Genomic DNA, 17,965 nt, shown 5'->3' on the forward strand with positions numbered 1-17,965 from the left:
AGTGTAGCAACATGCATGTTTTTCACTTTGCTTTCTAGTTGTCACTGTTGAGATACTGTTCTACTTTTTTTTTTTCCTTAAAGTAATTCCAAATGGTTTTTCAAAGCATCCAGATTTCCTGGCTGCTATCACCATTTACAGTCTGTCTTACCATTTGTCAGGGTAGCTACAAGGCAAATAGTTTTATTACTCATCCACCTCTTTTATTTTGAACACCTGTCCTCTCAATCTAAAACTGAACAGGCTTTCACAATCTGTTCTGATGTGTATTTTAGACAGGTAGAGTTGCTAAAGCGTTAGACAAACTTCTAATGTTTGTCAATTTTTAATCTGTAGATTGTGCACGTCTACAGTAAATACAGAAGCCACACTTCCTGGATTTTTCAGGCTATTTTGAGTTCTCACATTCTTGAAAATCCCCACACCGGCATGTGTCTCCATGCTATTAAACTTTTAACTGAAAATACTTTTAAGGATGTTACAGTTTTCTTGATTACTTACTGCAGCTGTATAATTAGGAAGCCACTGAACTTTGAAATAGATTTTTTTTGATAGCCTTTAAATCAGTTTCTGTTATACTCTGAAGAAGACTGAATATAAAACACAGAGGGCAGTCCTTGCTAGTTTGATTGTTCTACTAGTGTTTATCAAAAAAAAGATCATAGAATGGTTTGAGTTGAAAGGGACCATAAAGACCATCTAGTTCCAACCCCCCTGCTGTGGGCAGGGACACCTTCCATTAGATCAGGTTACTCAAAGCCTCATCCAGCCTGCCCTTGAACACTTCCAGGAATGGGGCATCCACAACTTCTCTGGGCAACCTGTTCCAGTACCTCACCACCCTCAGAGTAAAAAATTTCTTCCTTAGATCTAATCTAAGTCCACCCTATTCCTGTTTAAAGCCATTGCCCCTTGTCCTATCACTACCTGCCCTCGTAAAAAGTCCCTCTCCAGCTTTCTTGTAGGCTCACTTTAAGTACTGGAAGACTGCTATGACATCTCCCCAGACCCTTCTCTTCTCCAGGCTGAACAACCCCAACTCTCTCAGCCTGTCTTCATAGCAGAGGTGCTCCAGCCCTCAGATCATCTTTGTGGCCCTCCTCTGGACTCGCTCCAGCAGCTCCATGTCCTTCTTGTGTTGGGGACTTCAGAGCTGAACGCAGTTGGGGTCTCACAAGAGCAGAGCAGAGGGGCAGAATCCCCTCCCTCGACCTGCTGGCCACGCTTCTTTGGATGCAGCCCAGGATACGGTTGGCTTTCTGGGCTGCCCGCGCACATTGCCGGCTTATGTTGAGCTTCTCATCCACCAGCACCCCCAAGTCCTTCTCCTCAGGGCTTCTCTCAATCCATTCTTTGTCCAGTCTGTACTTGTTCTTGGGATTGCCCCGACCCATATGCAAGACCTTGCACTTGGCCTTGTTGAACTTCATGAAGTTTGTATAGGCCCACCTCTCCAGCCTGTCAAGGTCCCTCTGGATGGCATCCCTTTCCTCCAGCATGTCCACAACAACGCACAACTTGGTGTCATCTGCAAACTTGCTGAGAGTGCTCTCAATCCCACTGTCCATGTCACCAACAAAGATGTTAAACAGCACCGGCCCCAATACTGACCCCTGAGGAACGCCACTCATCACTGGTCTCCACTTGAACATTGAACTGTTGACCACTACTCTTTGAGCGCAACCATCCAACCAATTCCTTATCCACCGAGTGGTCCATCCGTCAAATCCATGTCTCTCCAATTTAGAGACAAGGATATTGTGTGGGACAGTATCAAATGCTTTGGATAAGTCCAGGTAAATGATGTCAGTTGCTCTTCCCTTATCCACCAATGCTGTAACCTCATCATAGAAGGCGACCAGATTTGTCAGGCACAATATGCCCTTAGTGAAGCCATGTTGGCTGTCACCAATCACCTCCTTATTTTCCATGTGCCTTAGCATAGATTCCAGGAGTATCTGCTCTGTGATCTTACTGAGCATAGAGATGAGACTGACTGGTCTATAGTTCCCTGAGTCTTCCTTTTTTCACTTTTTAAAAACAGGGTCTATGTTTCCCCTTTTCCGGTTAGTGAGAACTTCACTAGACTGCCTGGTACTCATAGTGGGTCTTCAACCACTGTAATATCTGTTGGAAAGACAACACAGCAGGGCAGAAGCTATCCCAGAGGTTCCTGAAATGCGTAGATGCTAACTTCCTTTCGACAAGCGATAGAGAATCATAGAATGGCATAGGCTGGAAGGGACCTTAGAGATCATTTAATCCAACCTCCCTGTCATGGGCAGGGACACCTCTCAACTAGATCAGGCTACTCAAGGCTCCGTCCAACCTGGCCTTGAACACCTCCAGGGAGGGGGCATCCACAATTTCTCTGGGCAATCTATTCCCAAGTCTTACCACCCTCGTACTGAAGAATGTCTTCCTAAGATCTAATCTAAATCTGTTCTTCTTCAACTTAAACCCATTTCCTCCTTTCCTATCAGCGGACACTCTTGTAAAAAGTCCCTCCCCAGCCTTCCTGTAGGTTCCCTTCAGGTATTGGAAGGCAGCTATTAGGTCCCCCCGAAGTCTTCTCTTTTCAAGGCTGAACAATCCCAGCTCCCGCAACCTGTCTTCGTAGCAGAGGTGCTCCAGCCCCTGGATCATCTTTGTGGCCCTCCTCTGAACACACTCCAACAGATCTGTCTCTCTTATGGTGGGGACACCAGAACTGGACGCAGTATTCGAGGTGGGGTCTCACAAGAGCAGTGTAAAGGGGGAGAATCACCTCTCTCGACCTGCTGACCATGCTTCTCTTGATACATCCCAGGATGCGGTTGGCCTTCTAGGCTGCATGAGCGCGCTGCTGGCTCATGTTGAGCTTCTCATCTATAAACACCCCCAAATCCTTCTCTTCAGGGCTACTCTCAACCCACTCTGTGCCCAGTTTGTATTTGTGCCTAGGATTTGTTTTTTGAGTTTGTATTTGTGCCTGGAGGAACCAAGAAAGAGAGGCGTCATGTTGAATCTTGTTCCCACCAAGAAAGGAGACGCTGGTGGGGAACAAGAAGCTCAAGGGCAGCCTTGGCTGTAGTGACCATGACACAGTGCAGCTCAAGATTCTTAGGGTGGCCAGGAGGGCACTCAGCAAGCTCACTGCCCTGGGTTTCAGGAGAGCAGACTTCAGACTCTTCAGGGTAGAGTACTCTACTTGGTAGAGTACGACGGGATGAAGCCCTGGAGGGAAGAGGGGCCCAAGAAAGCTGGTTAATATTCAAGGATCACATCCTCCAAGCCCAGGAGTGATGCACTCCAACAAAGGGAAAGTTGGACAAAAACACCAGGAGGCCTGCATGGATGAACAAGGAGCTCCTGGACAAACTCAAGCACAAAAAGGGAGGCAACTGAGGGTGGAAGCAAGGACAGGTAGCCTGGGAAGAATATAGAGAAATTGTCCGAGCAACCAGAGATCAAGTTAGGAAAGCTAAAGCCCTGATAGAATTATATCTGGCCAGGGATATCAAGGGCAACAAGAAAAACTTTTACAGGTATGTCAGTGATAAAAGGAGGACTAGAGAAAATCTGAGCCCACTCCAGAAGGAAATAGGAGACCTGGTTACCTGGGATATGGAGAAAGGCTGAGGTACTCAATGTGAGGCAGCTCTCATAGAGGTCTACAGAGGGCCTCATCTGCTTGGTCTTCCTGGTCAGGTGGCCTGTAGCAGACCTCTACTATAACGTCGCCTGTCCCTGCCCTCCCTTTAATCCTGACCCATAAGCTCTCAGCTGGTTCCTCATCCATCCCCAGGCAGAGCTCCATGCACTCCAGCTGGTCTTTGATATAGAGAGCAACACCTGCTCCTTGTCTCCCCTGCCTGCCCTTCCTAAAGAGCCTGTATCCTTCTGTTCCAAGTCATAGGATTCATCCCCTCATGTCTGTGATGCCAATAAGATCATATCCTTGCAGGCATGCACACACTTCTAAGTCCAATTGTTTATTCCCCATGCTACCTGCGTTTGCATAGAGGCATTTAAGTTGGGCTCTCAGTTAATCTGACTTACTGGCTGAGTGTCTGGAATTCCTTTCTGCTGCTCTTCAGGTGCTTTCAGCTTGTCTTGATCAAGCTTGATATTATCCCACTCCCCCTTCAAGTGTAGTTTAAAGCCCTGTCAACGAGCCATGCTAGCTGATGTGCAAAGACCCTTGTTTCCCTTTGAGAAAGGTAAATCCCATCTAGGCCATCCCATTATCAAAAAAACGCAAAATTGTGGTGATTATACCAGCCTGCTACTAGTCTTATTTTTGCCTTTTTTATCTTTAGATAAGAGTGCTAATGGTGTGCTTCTAAAAGCTAAAGTTTGAGTTTAATTTGTGGAGTGATTCATATCCTGTATGCTTACCTTGAACTGTTGATCAAGAAAGAGGGGCTGAGTCTGTCTAAACCTTTAAATTGTTAATTTTTCTCTTTTCAAGGACATGGGAAAATTTTCTTTAACATATGAAGCCTCGATGACACGCTTGTTCAGAGAAGGCAGGACTGAAACTGTTCGTTCATGTACTGTCGAATCATGTAATTTTGTTCGGAGCATGGAAGACCCAACTGAAATTGTAAGTTCATGGTGGTGTTGTGCCTTATGGACTATGTAAGACATGAGCTATCACTAGATACCTGTATAATTTCCCAAATAGTTTTTAGACACTTAAAGTGAAGCCTTTTTTTTTTCAGGAAGGAAGTGCAGCATAAGGAAATCGTCCACGTTTTCTGTCAATGTGGCAGAAATTCAAGACTATACCAAAAGAGAATGGCATTAACTTAGCCAAATATGCTAATATTGGAGTGACTGGAGTTTCTGAACTCTAGAAAACTGGCATGACTTACAAAATTTTTATGACTTGTAAAACTCAAATGTAGATTTGAAAGAATTTGAGTTAGGCTTTCCTTTCTGACATGGAAGCAAGAATTATTCACAGGAAATAAGGAGTTGCTCTTATATGTCGATTTCAGTGGGCTTTTTAATCTTTCTCGTGATGTTCTGATTAGCAAACAAAGGAAGCATGGTCTAGGGGAAAACTTCTTGATTTGGAGAACTTGGACAATGCTTTTTAAAATGTTCACTGTGAAAATGGAAGGGTGGAGGACTGTCGTCTTGAGGGCTCTCCATTCTTTAATCCACTGCTAGTCACAGTTTTCAGATACAGTTCTTGAAATAAATCATTACATTTGCAGGTTTTGCCAAGGTCAAGGAGATTTCCAGTTCTTTAAGGTAAATAAAAATTTTACAGGAAAAAGAGAATTTTGTTAAATAGAAATGTACTCAGGATGTTGCATTGATGCCTGAGTAACAGCTGCATGGGTAGAAGTTCTACTGAAAAAGATGTAGGACTATAGTAACCAGTAACTGAACACTGACATAGTACTTTCAGTGCTATGCCTTTGGCAAAAATGAAGCCCTCACTTTAGTTAGTCTTGACCTTTATTTTTAGTAGTCTTTTGTCTCTGCGATTTTTTTCTAGCACAGTATTAACTGGGATGGTAAGTCTAGTTTGGGATACCATACTTGAAGTATGGAAGGATTGGAGGTAGTCTAAAGAAGAGCAAGAAGCATGGTTAGAAACCTCTGAAGAGAGTCTGTGAGGAGAGTTTGAACTTAATTATTCTTGCCTAGTCTAAAGAAGAGAGAACGATGTGAAAGAGCTAGGGACCCAAGTTATGCTCAAGAGGATAAAAAGGCTGATGCAGAGATAATTGGAATGATCTGTTCTCTGTCCCAAGAAGTAATGAACTTAAATTTCAGAAAAATACACATTAGGGAAACATTTCCTGCAAGTAAGAATAATGAGTGAGGAGGGAAATAGTGAGAAACCTGAACAGATTACTTGGGGAAGTTGTTTTTTCATTTTGAAAATCTTTAAAAGTAAGTTACGTATTGGTCCTTCAGGAAAGAGTTTTAGTTGATTAGATCTTAGGGCAGAGAAGTCTAAGCAGATGAACAGTTGAGGTTCTTTCTAGCCCCATGATTCTATGATTAAATGTTACTGCAAGAAAATAGATGCACAGAGAAAAAGAGAAACTTTTTTTCTCCTTCCTTTTTCTGGAAGTTCTATGTGGGTAAAATCCCTCTGGATTTCTCAATATGCTGTGCTGGGAGCTGTGATCAGACCAGTGCAAATGTGGAAATCCAGCCATGTCAACGTCATAGATAATTGTATGGCACAGCTACTGTACAGCTACCCCATGTATAGAAAGTAATTTTAACATAGTCCTAATGTCAGAATTAACTGCTGTTACTCCTCTGCAGTTAACATCTGCACTTTTGTTGAAGAAATAGGGGTAGCCCCATATATGGCAAGATATGTATATCTTGTGATATATACATTTTAAAGCTTTCTTTTAACTTTCATGGTTGTGGAGAGGATGATAAAAAATGTAACTCGGTGTGTTCTCTCATCAATAACTTTTAGTTAGGTTTGGCAATAAATCAGTTGTTTATTATTTCTAGGCTGCCAAATCCTGGAAGGTAGGGTAGCCCATGGTTCACTCTGCATTAGCTGTCTCCTCTTTTCCATTTAGCCATGGACTATACTTTTCTTTGTCCTTCTCTATAAATTCAGAATTACCTTCTCTTCTTGGCTCTTGTGGGTTTTGCTAGTTGTGAGCTCTTTTTCACTGCAGCTGGTGTAATACTTATCTCTAAGTGCTGGTGTTATTTATCTGTACTTCACTTCAATTACATGGCCTTTTCCTCAATTCTTGATCAATTCTTTTTTAAATTCCAGGCACTTAAGTAACTACTGAAGTAGCAAGAATGGTCTTTTGCTATATAAATAAATTTCCCTAGTCCTGGACTAATTTGCCCTTTAGTATTTAATGCAGTGTCTGTTACTGCTTGCTTGCAACCTTATGTCCTTTTCACCTTAGATAATATTTGCGATTAACTCCACTTGCCACATCCCAGGGATTGCTGAAGTCCAGCACTATTGTTCTGCTTGGTCTCTGGCTTCCTTTCCTTAGAAGAGAGAACTCTGTGCTTGTTTTCACCCTTACTACATTCTAACAGTTTCTCTGCAGATGAACAAATCTAAACGACCTACTCACCAAATGATTTTTTCCCCTCTTTTGAAATTAAAGATGTCCTCGGTGCACTCCAGCCATGTGATAGATTGTCTTGCTGTACTGCCATGTATGGACTGGTAAAGGCATCACTGTTCTAGTGTTCAATTCTTTAAGTGCTCCAGTGTGTGTATTGGGTTCCGTGGCAAGTTTTTTGGGGGGCAGGGAGGGCTGCAGAGGTAGCTTCTGTGAAAAGATGCCAGAAGATGCCCCCATGTCAGACAGAGCCAGTGCCAGCCAGCTCTAAGACGGACCTGCCGCTGGCCAAAGCTGAGCCAACCAGCAACATTGGTAGCACTTGTAGAATCACAGGATCATAGAATATCTTGAGTTGGAAGGGACCCGTAAGGGTCATCAAATCCAACGCCCTGCTCCTCGCCGGACTATGTAAACGTAAACACTGTGAGGTGTCTTGTCCAGACATTTGAACTCAGACAGGCTTGGTGCCCTGAGCGCTTCCCTGGGGAGCCTGTTCCAGTGATCGACCACCAGTGAAGAACCTTTTCCTAATGTCTAGTCTGAACCTCCCATAATGCAGCTTCATTCCAATTCCTTGTGTCCTCTCACTGGTCACTAGAGAGAGGAGATCAGCGCTTCACCCTCTGCTGCCCCTCTTGAGGAAGTTGTAGACTGCGATGAGGTCACACCTCAGCCTTCTCTAAGCTGAACAAAGCAAGTGACCTCAGCTGCTCCTCCGAAGTCTTGCCCTCAAGACCTTTTGCCATCTTGGTCGCCCTCCTCTAGACATACTCTAATAGTTTTATGTCCTTCTTGTATTGAGGTGTCCAAAACTGCACACAGTACTCGAGGTGAGGCCTCACCAGTGCCATGTAGAGTGGGACAGTCAGCTCCCTCGACCAGATAGCTATGCTGTGCTGCATGCACCCGAGGACATGGTTGACCCTTTTGACTGCCAGGACAGACTCATACACAACTTGCCATTGACCCACACCCCCAGATCTATTTCTGCAGGGCTGCTTTTCAGCCTCTCGTCCCCTAGTTTATACGTATAACCAGGATTACTCTGTCTCAGGTGCAGAATCCGGCACTTGTTCTTGTTAAACTTCATATGGTTGGTGATGGCCCAACACTCTAGTCTATGCAGATCTCTCTGTAAGGCCTCTCTACCCGTGAGGGAGTCCACAGCTCCTCCTAAAATGGTATCATCAGCAAACTTACTTAATATACGTTTGACTCCTGCATCCAGATCCTTTATAAAAACCTGAGAGACCACTGGCCCTAAAATCGAGCCCTGGGGAGCCCCAGTGGTGACTGGCTGCCAGCCTGGTGTAACCCCATTTATTATGACCCTTTCAGCCTGACCTGTCAGTAAGTTGTTCACCCAGTGTATTATGGACTTGTCTAGCTGTATGCTGGATGTTTTGTGGATGGATGATGGTAGAGCAGTAGATGTGGTCTATCTTGACTTCAGTAAAGCATTTGACACAGTCTCCCACAGCATCCTCACAGCTAAACTGAGGACGTGTGGTCTGGATGATCGGGTAGCGAGGTGGATTGTGAACTGGCTGAAGGATAGAAGCCAGAGAGTAGTGGTCAAGGGGACAGAGTCCAGTTGGAGGCCTATATCCAGTGGAGTCCCTCAAGGGTCGGTACTGGGACCAGTATTGTTCAACATATTCATCAACGACTTGGATGAGGGAATAGAGTGCATGGTCAGCAAGTTTGCTGATGACACTAAACTAGGGGGAGTGGCTGACACATCTCAAGGCTGTGCTGCCGTTCAGAGAGACCTGGACAGGCTGGAGAGTTGGGCAGGGAGAAATTTAATGAAATACAACAAGGGCAAGTGTAGAGTCTTGCATTTGGGTAAGAACAACCCCATGTACCAGTACAAGTTGGGGACTGAACTGTTGGGGAACAGCACAGGGGAAAGGGACCTGGGGGTCCTGGTGGACAGCAGGATGACCATGAGCCAGCAATGTGCCCTTGTGGCCAAGAAGGCCCATGGCATCCTGGGGTGTATTAGAAGGGGTGTGGTTAGTAGGTTGAGAGAGGTTCTCCTCCTCCTCTACTCTGCCCTGGTGAGGCTGCATCTGAAATATTGTGTCCAGTTCTGGGCCCCGCAGTTCAAGAAGGACAAGGAACTGCTTGAGAGAGTCCAGTGCAGGGCCACAAAGATGATTACGGGAGTGGAGCATCTCCCTTATGAGGAAAGGCTGAGGGAGCTGGGTCTCTTTAGCTTGGAGAAGAGGAGACTGAGGGGGGAACCTCATTAATGTTTATAAATATGTAAAGGGTGACTGCCATGAGGATGGAGCCAGGCTCTTCTCAGTTGCGTCCAATGATAGGACAAGGGGAAATGGAGATAAGCTGGAACATAGGAGGTTCCGCTTAAACATGAGGAAGAACTTCTTCCCAGTAAGGGTAACAGAACACTGGAACAGGCTGCCCAGAGAGGTTGTGGAGTCTCCTTCTCTGGAGATGTTCCAAACCCGCCTGGAAGCGTTCTTGTGTGATCTAATCTAGGTGGTCCTGCTCTGGCAGGGCGATTGGACTAGATGATCCTTTGAGGTCCCTTCCAATCCCTAACGTTATGTGATTCTGTGACAGCAAGGCTTTTGATACAATCCAAAATACCGCACATCTGCTGGCTTACCTTGGCCAACTAGATAGGTCACCTTGTCATAAAAGGAAATTAAAAGTTTAAGCAGGACTTTACCTTCCTGAACCCATGTTGACTGTGACTAATGACTGCATTGTCTCTCAATTGTTTTTCAATAACTCCCAGAGTAACCATTTCCATGATTTTACCAGGCACTGAATTGAGACTGACAGGCATGTAATTACCAGGGTGGTCTTTCTTACCCTTCTTGAAAATTGGGACATTTGGGACGACCTCTCTAGATTCTCAAGACTATTGAAAAATAATGGAGAGAGGTCCCACAATAACTTTGGCCAGCTCTTTTTAGCACCTTGGGATGAATCTCACTGGACCCCTATAGACTTATGGGCCTCCAGCTGGAGTAGCAAGTCTCAAACAAGTTCAGAGTCACAGGGAGTTTATCATCACCCCAGTCACAGTCTTCCAACACAGGGGCCCATCATTGGTGTTAAAGGCAGAAGTGAAGAAGGCATTGAATATCTCTGCTTTGCCTGTGTCCCTGTTTGTGACAAGCCCTTTTTGATGTCCTCCACAGTACAGGCCAGCTCGAACTCACATGAAAGTTTGATCCCACAGATTTTCTCCCTGCAGGGGCGAACAGCAGCTCTGTAGTCCTCCCATGTTGCCTGTCCTTGCTTCTAACGTCCATATTGTTTCTTTTCCTCTTAAGTTCTAGAAGAAGATCCCTGCTCAGCAAAGCAGGCCTTCTGCCTCACTTGACTTTTGACACTTTGGAATTGCCTGCTCCTGAGCCTTTATGAGGAGGCCTTTAAAAAATAACAAGCATTCATTGACCCTAGTACCTTCAGTGTTGTCATTTTGCCTTCTGAAGTGTCTGTTGCAGTTCCAGCTTTCCTTTAAATCATGTTGAGATTTGCTCTTCTATAACTTTTTAAGACCAGTGTCTCTAGAAGCTAAATGTACAACAAGTATTAAACTTGAGTTGTAATCATGTTTGATTCTGGGGTTAGATCACACTTAAATACATGTTTTGTTTTCATTATGCCCTGTTTACAGCAGGTAATAGTTGACATTAGTTGCTAGTGCCTGAAATTGAATACATGAGGTTGAAAAGCCAGAGAATACTGGTGTTTGGTGTTAGTTGCATGCATTGTCTTGTCCTTGACCCTAAAGTGCTCTAGGCTTGAGAGCCGTTGCTGTAACTTAGTTTCTGCACCTCCATCCTCAACCCAGTTCACTTAACTGATCTTTTTTCTTCATCTTTTTTTCATTGTTAGAATGAAAACAAGCTTAAGTTCTTTCGGCTTGCTGCTGCCAGACATCAGCACTTGTATCGTCTGGCCATGACTGGTGCTGGGATTGACCGCCATCTGTTCTGCCTTTATGTCGTGTCCAAGTACCTTGCTGTAGATTCTCCTTTCCTTAAGGAAGTAAGTGGCTTGTATTGGTAACTATTAATTACAGTAAATAATCCTTTGTGTTTTGTCATATCTGCTTACGTAATGGTAGAACTCTGGTTTTCCTAAGAAAAGAGGTAAGAGTTTAGCTAGCATTTTTTAACATCTGCTGGTCGATTACAAGTTAGTTTCATTTTGCTTTATATATACACTTATTAATAGACCTATAGTAATGCTTTCTGCGAGCTTTGTAGTATAACACATGTTATTATGGATCGCAAGGAAGATATAGTCAGTATTACCCAAAAAAATATTGGTTGCTTGTGGCTTTTATATATTTTCAAGGCAGCACATCAGAGGCTGTGTGCTTTCTCTCAAGAATGTTCTTTAGGAACCATGACAAAATCACTTTCTTTTAAGTTCCTGTGAATTAAAGGAGCTGTATGTTGTGATTTATTCTTTTTTTTAATGCACAACATTAATGTCACTGTTTTTTACCATGACAAATGCTTTATTACATTTAAGGTTGGGTTTTATAAAAGTATTGCACTTGTTCATGTTTTCTGATTTAATTAAAAAATGTGTTCCAGCTTATCTCCAAATTAAGTTATTCACATTTGTCTGCTTGCCCTCCTAAATGTTAGTAGTGGCTAGGTCAAGAACACAACAACTTTCTACAGGTTCCGTATGCTTTCAAGATACATATGTTTTGTTAGAGTATGGCCATTGATGATCTTCTTGTTAACAAGACCAGTTATGCAGAATTTACCAGGCTATAAACCAGACTAATCTGTTTTGAAATAGCATTCCTATTGAAAGAACTTTTATTCTCCTTGAGGAATCGACATCATGACATCATATGTTAATGATTTGCATATCAGGACAAGTTTAGCTCTTTCTTTTAATCTTCGTAATTGTTCCTTCCCTTGAAATTAGAACTGGAGTTATCCTTAATGTTGCTTTATTGAGTACTTTCTAACTTGACTAGTTTTTGAGAAATTTGCGTTTTCGTAGACAATGTGTTATACTTGTTTGTGTTTCTCTCGTATCTAATAAAGGTTTTGTCAGAGCCTTGGAGGCTGTCAACGAGTCAGACACCACAGCAGCACATTGATCTAAAGAACCACCCTGAGATGTTATCCTGTGGTGGAGGATTTGGACCGGTATGTTTGCTAAATGCAAGTACCTCTTTAAAAACAGTTTTATTTTGAATATACCAGTACAAAAACTTCAAATTTGCAATATCTTAATGTTGCACATCAGAGGTGCAACGTGTGCTTTTAAATGCATGTATTTAATGCTTTCCCATGACGTGTATGTGCTCAGAAAAATATGCATCAACTTTTTGTCATATTCAACTATAAGAATGCATTACTCTTGAGAAATACACAGTTATCAAGTGTGGTACAGGGCTCCATGCTAGAGAGATCTCAAAGTGGAGGCTTTTATCACGTTACCTATGCCCACAGCTTCTGTACATCAGGCTATTATTACAGTGGCAAATGCCTTATTACTTTAAATAGATTTTAAGGTTGGGATTTGTAAAAGTAATTATACTTGACTTGTTCTTTATATTTTTTGATCAATTAAAAAATGTGTTCATGCTTTCCTCCAAATTAAGCTACTCAGATTGCTCTACTTGCCCTCCTAAGTATGAATAGTGGCTAAGTCAAAAATAATCACGTTCTACAGCTTCTGTAGACTTTCAAGAAACCAGTGTATTGGTAGAGTTTTTACAAGCTTCTGACTTGTTAGTATTTTACCCGGATTTGAGCATGGCCATTGATGATGGTATTGTTGTTAACAAGATCGTTAAGCAGACTCTATGGGGCTATAGATTAATCTGTTTTCAGAAAGCATTTCTGTGGAAAGAACAATGAGAGGGATCAAGGACTGCTCTGTCACATGGAAATTAGGATAAGTACAGTGTATTTTGACTGGTTTCTCAAGCTGGAAGGTGGTTTTGGGGGGGGGGGTTATTTATTTATTTATTCATGTTTCTGATGAAGCTTTCAGTAGTTCTTGGAGTGAGTTTAAAATGCAGTATCAAGGAAGCCTAGCTATTGCAGTGCTGCTCATTCACGAGAAACTGGCTTGCTCCAGCTGATTATAAAGTCAGTATTTAGAATCCTCAAAAAGGTGTGATCTGGTAATAAAACAGGTTTTTGGCTGCAGGAATTTCATTCCTTTTTTCGTTATGTTTTTGCTAATCCTACATCAACTGCTCTCTTCTTAGTATTTCCTCAGTCCTTTAATTTCCTTCCTTCAGTTGTCTGCCTTTCCAAATAAACCTGCTTACGTTTCCCTTCATCACTTCTTGTATCCTTAAAAAACTGTGCTTTGGTTTGCTGAAGTGGCCCAGAGATTCAGTTCATCAGACTTTTCATGTATGTGTGTTGTTTGTTAGTTTTGCGGGCTTTTTTAAGCATTCTGTGGAATATAGCCCTGTAGCACTAATGGAAAGAAGACTATCAGGCTGCTTAGCAGCAGTGGCAGCAAAGAGCTTGAAGGTTGTGATCCTTTGAGTTAGGAAAGAGAGGAAGGAGGGCGGCAGCAGGATAGGCTGTGTTTACTAGGCATACTTTAAATGTAACATCAGACTGAAACTTGGGACAGTTAATGCTGCTAATGTTGAAATCGTACCAGAGCTCTGCTCATGATACGGTTGTTCAGAATTGTATATTTGCTGTTTAGGAGGATGACTTTTGCCTTTGGGCAAATTTTTGTAATACAAGGCTTGTGAACTCTGTATTTATATACTGTGTTTGTTTACATCTACAGAGTAATCTAATGAAATAGGATATTTAGATATCAGATATAACTGAACTATTTTATTCCTTTCTACTTAGCACTGAAGCTGTATAGCAGCTCAGGACCAGACCTTGATAGAAGATCTAGAATGATTCTATTTCAAAATACTAAAGCTGGAAAATATTACAGATGTATATTTGGAAAATGTGAATTCCATGCACTTCAGATGAGACTGAAACTGTTTCCTTAAGTGGAATCAGTCTTCAGAAATTATGCATTAAATGTGGAAGCTTAATTTTTGCTTGAGGAGAAATTGCAACTGATTCTAAAAACTGCACAGTGAGAATTATGTAACTATGCATAAGATAATTTAGGAATGGAAGGACAAAGAAAAAGTTTAGAATTTGTTTTTCTCTTCTTTGTTCCCCTAGGTGGCTGATGATGGTTATGGTGTTTCTTACATTATCCTGGGTGAAAATTCCATCCATTTCCATGTCTCCAGCAAAATATCTTGTTCTGAGACGGTAAGGGTCAGTCCTTTCCTATAGTTTAATAAATCTGTTCTGATACCTGCTTATAAAACTGTTCTACTTATTGTCTAAAAAAAAATTTAGTAGGATTTGCAACATAATGTGTGTTTTTTTCTTTCTCAACATGTGCTGTTTTGTTGGGGTTGTTTTTTCTCTCCACTGCTATAAGTTGAATAGCTTTATGAAACAAGGAAACCAATTTCTGTTTCACTTATGCTTTGAAGCATACAGAAAGCATGTCCAAGGTCATCTTTACACATGTGTAGTTCCCTGGAACTCATGTAGAATGACTCATGTCTGTCCCATAAACAGTAAGATGGGTGTCTCCTGTATTTTATTAGTACAGTTTTGCTTTGATTTGTTTCTGGCTGCAGTTGTAAAGACAGAGTAAAACTTATGCTCCCTATTCTTTAAATCTTCTTGGTTTAAATAATAGTGAAAGATGCTGGCCCAAAAGTTATAATCGGTGCTTGAGAACCATAATTATTCAAAAATTTATTAGAGTAACACCCATTATTACAATGTATTAGATGTCATCTGTTCTATATCCTGCTGTTGCGGAAGCCTGCTTTGAGTGAGCTTCAATTCATGCTTCTCTTTAGATTTTCATGACTTTAATAGTGCTGATTTTGTTCAGAATTACATAGGTGAACTAGTTTTCATCTTTTGACCTTAACTCGTCCAAGAGATCTTGGTGCCTTTGGTTAATCATTAAAGATTAGGAAATAATACTTTGTTTTTTCATAGTTCAAATTGTTCTTCAGATGCCTGTTAGCTTGTACTTTAAATTTCCTTCTGTTTTTTACTTATTAGTCAAGTCAAAAGTCCGTACAGAAAAGGCAGTGTTTCATGTGCATAGCCTTGATATTAGTAGGATCTTTGTAGTAGGACCCGTAATGTAGCTAATAATTTATAATTGTAAACTTAATTTCTTCCCCCTACCATTCATCTGACACTTAGAATAAAAAGAACGAGTTCATAGTTTGTTTGCACTTTGATAATTGTGATTTTCATTTTCAATACTTTATGTAATTTATGGCAAACAATTCAGGATTCTGATAGGAACTCAAATACAAAATGTTTTTCTGTCCTTTGAGTACTTCTAGGTCATTAGTCATATACTTTCTGAACCCTTCATACACTTTTATTCACTTTCTGAATCTTGTATAAAAAAACAATACTGAAACCCGGCTATTTTAAAGTAACAGAAAGCTATAGATGCATCTGATTTCAAAAGATGATCTCAGTTTTGCCTGTAGGAAAGTAAATACATAATGGAGAACTCATTAGTCAGTAATAGCATAAACCTAGATTAATTTGTATAGCATTAATTTTTTTGCGGTTTAAATTCCCCGTTTCATGGTAAAATACATGCCCTAATTCTGTTAAGTCCAATATTACCAAGTGTTAAAAGGTTCCTTCTTTTGCCTAAAAGATAACTGTTGATTGACAGTACAAGTCTTTGGTTTTGTTTTTTGTTTGTTTTTAAAGGATTCTCATCGTTTTGGAAAAAACATCCAAAAAGCATTGGTTGACATCATGGGTTTATTTAACCTTAGTAAAAACTGTACCAAGTGATTTGCCTTATTGGTGCCAAGCAATCTCCTGTTGTTGGGATGAGAACTCTTCTGAACAGTGAATGAGAGTAAGATTTGTCAAACAGTAGCTGGCGAAGAAACCAAGTCAACATCTTCTTGATCACCTATGAAAACCTTAGTAGCGTATTGAATGTGGGTGGGGGGTTTTGGGGGTTTTTTGTTTTTTCCAGTAGTCTGGAAGAATTTATTTCCACAAAGGATGACTTTTGAAATCTTGTATGTTTCTGGGGAGGAAGCATAGTATCATTGCATGAAGTCACATATATTCTAACTCCTGCAGTTTTCTCTTTATTTGTATAGACTTGCTCTTTTTTTAATTAAAATTAATCTACTTGTATTCCAGAATGAAAGGGATAAAACACACTGTCTTAAACTCAAATACTAGAAAAAGTTTGATTTGCTATGTATTAATAGCAGAATGTTCTTCAATGTGTCTGCTGCTTTATGTCAATGAATGACAAAACTTTGTAGCTATTTACCTTCATTGAGTTTTGGGGTTTTTTTTAGAGGAAGTTTCTGTAAAGCATACCGAAAAAATCCCTGATATAACCCACTGTAACATACCAAGTTGTAGAAATGTTTTGGTTTTCGGAAAAAACAAACACACACATTGGGAAGTGCTTCATTGGGTACCTAACTAGAAGGTATCATGTTTTTCTTATTACTTAAAAGCATGTTTGCCACATTGTTGATTTTATTTCTGTGTAAATAAATGGACCTGTGTGCTTGTTCATGCGAGTGCCTTAGAAAAGAAAGATGCTAAACCCAGTAAAAAAGCTTATGCTGGGAGTTGGTTTTACATTGTCTTAGTAGTGAAGGAGGTGAAGTAGTAGTAAAACAGATCTAATTTTCAAATTACAAGTTAGGTTCATGTGGCGTAAGGAGACTTGCATGTGTTGCCATATGGTGTCTAAGGACATGCTCCCATCTTAAATGGCAAAGATCAGTCCCTGTGAAATGCAGGAGTAACTTTGTTTTGGAGCTACAGATACTTATGTGTTTATTCTAGTGAATGGTGTTGGTGGTCATTTAAGCTAAGAGTTTCTGGGACCCAGGGTATGTCAGTTTAGTTAAATGCAACCTGTTGGATAGTCTGTGGAGCAAGACTGCCTGTAGAGGCTGATCCATTGCAGTTTGCCTGCTTTCAGCCTGGGATGACCACTACTATATTGCCGACCATCTGCATGAGTAGGGCAAACTATTGGGCTGTGGAAACAGGTCCAGAATGAGAGAATCCTTCTCAAACCCTTCCTGGGAGATGCTGTCGGTCAAGCACAGTTTCTGAAGGATGCAAGGAGGGACGGGAAACCTATGTCACTCAAAAAGGAGCATAATGTTTCCACATGCAGAAATAAAATGGCCACTATGAAATGGAGTAACTTTGCGTGTAGTGCCTCTCTTCCCCAGGCTTTATAGGTGTGGTTGCTTTTTACATCCTGCAGTGCATCAAAGTGTACCTGTTAGCACAACCATTTATTATTTTATTTCTTTAAATGTAAGGTACATGTGTTTAGTAATACAGTGAATACTGCTCCAGAGCTATGCTGACTTTAAAATGCCTTTGGGGTTGGTATAAAACTTCTCATTAGACTTTGAATGTTTTCTGGCCAGTATTTCTAACTTTCTATGCCTCCTCTTTTTTTCTTTTTTTTTTTTCCACTCTGATCTAGCTATTTTAAACACTTGTATATGTATGTTTGAGGTGGGAAACCTCAAAGATCCTGGATGCATACTTAAGCAAATGCATGCTTACACAAATACGGGAACCCTCACCAGAATTGCCCGAAGACACTCATTATTTGGTTAGGTACAGTGTGTAGGAAAGGACATTTCAAAATGAACCTTACTATAGCTGGCAGGCCTGGCATTTATCAAACTACTGCAACAATAGTTGGGTCGAGGGAAGTGATTCTGCCCCTCTACTCAACTCTCGTGAGACCCCACCTGGAATACTGTGTTCAGCTCTGGAGTCCCCAGCACAAGAAGGACATGGAGCTACTAGAACGAGTCCAGA

At 41.3% G+C, this 17,965-nt stretch overlaps 1 protein-coding gene and 1 long non-coding RNA gene across 3 annotated transcripts in view; both read left to right on the forward strand.

Annotated features, from left to right (window-relative positions):
- Positions 1-17,922, forward strand: part of CPT1A (carnitine palmitoyltransferase 1A) — a 57,463-nt gene extending 39,541 nt beyond the window's left edge. Inside the window, exons 17-21 of the mRNA XM_086613060.1 lie at positions 4,454-4,588; positions 10,953-11,105; positions 12,131-12,235; positions 14,255-14,347; positions 15,845-17,922. Coding sequence (XP_086469186.1) covers positions 4,454-4,588; positions 10,953-11,105; positions 12,131-12,235; positions 14,255-14,347; positions 15,845-15,931 — 573 coding nt within the window. The 3' untranslated portion in view covers positions 15,932-17,922. The remainder of the gene's footprint in view (positions 1-4,453; positions 4,589-10,952; positions 11,106-12,130; positions 12,236-14,254; positions 14,348-15,844) is intronic.
- The window catches only part of LOC147528499 (uncharacterized), a 131,784-nt gene that overhangs the window by 62,336 nt on the left and 51,483 nt on the right, over positions 1-17,965 (forward strand). The window lies entirely within an intron of this gene.

The sequence above is a fragment of the Tauraco erythrolophus genome, chromosome 6, assembly GCF_009769465.1.
Source record: "Tauraco erythrolophus isolate bTauEry1 chromosome 6, bTauEry1.pri, whole genome shotgun sequence".
In the NCBI taxonomy this organism is placed as follows: domain Eukaryota; kingdom Metazoa; phylum Chordata; class Aves; order Musophagiformes; family Musophagidae; genus Tauraco; species Tauraco erythrolophus.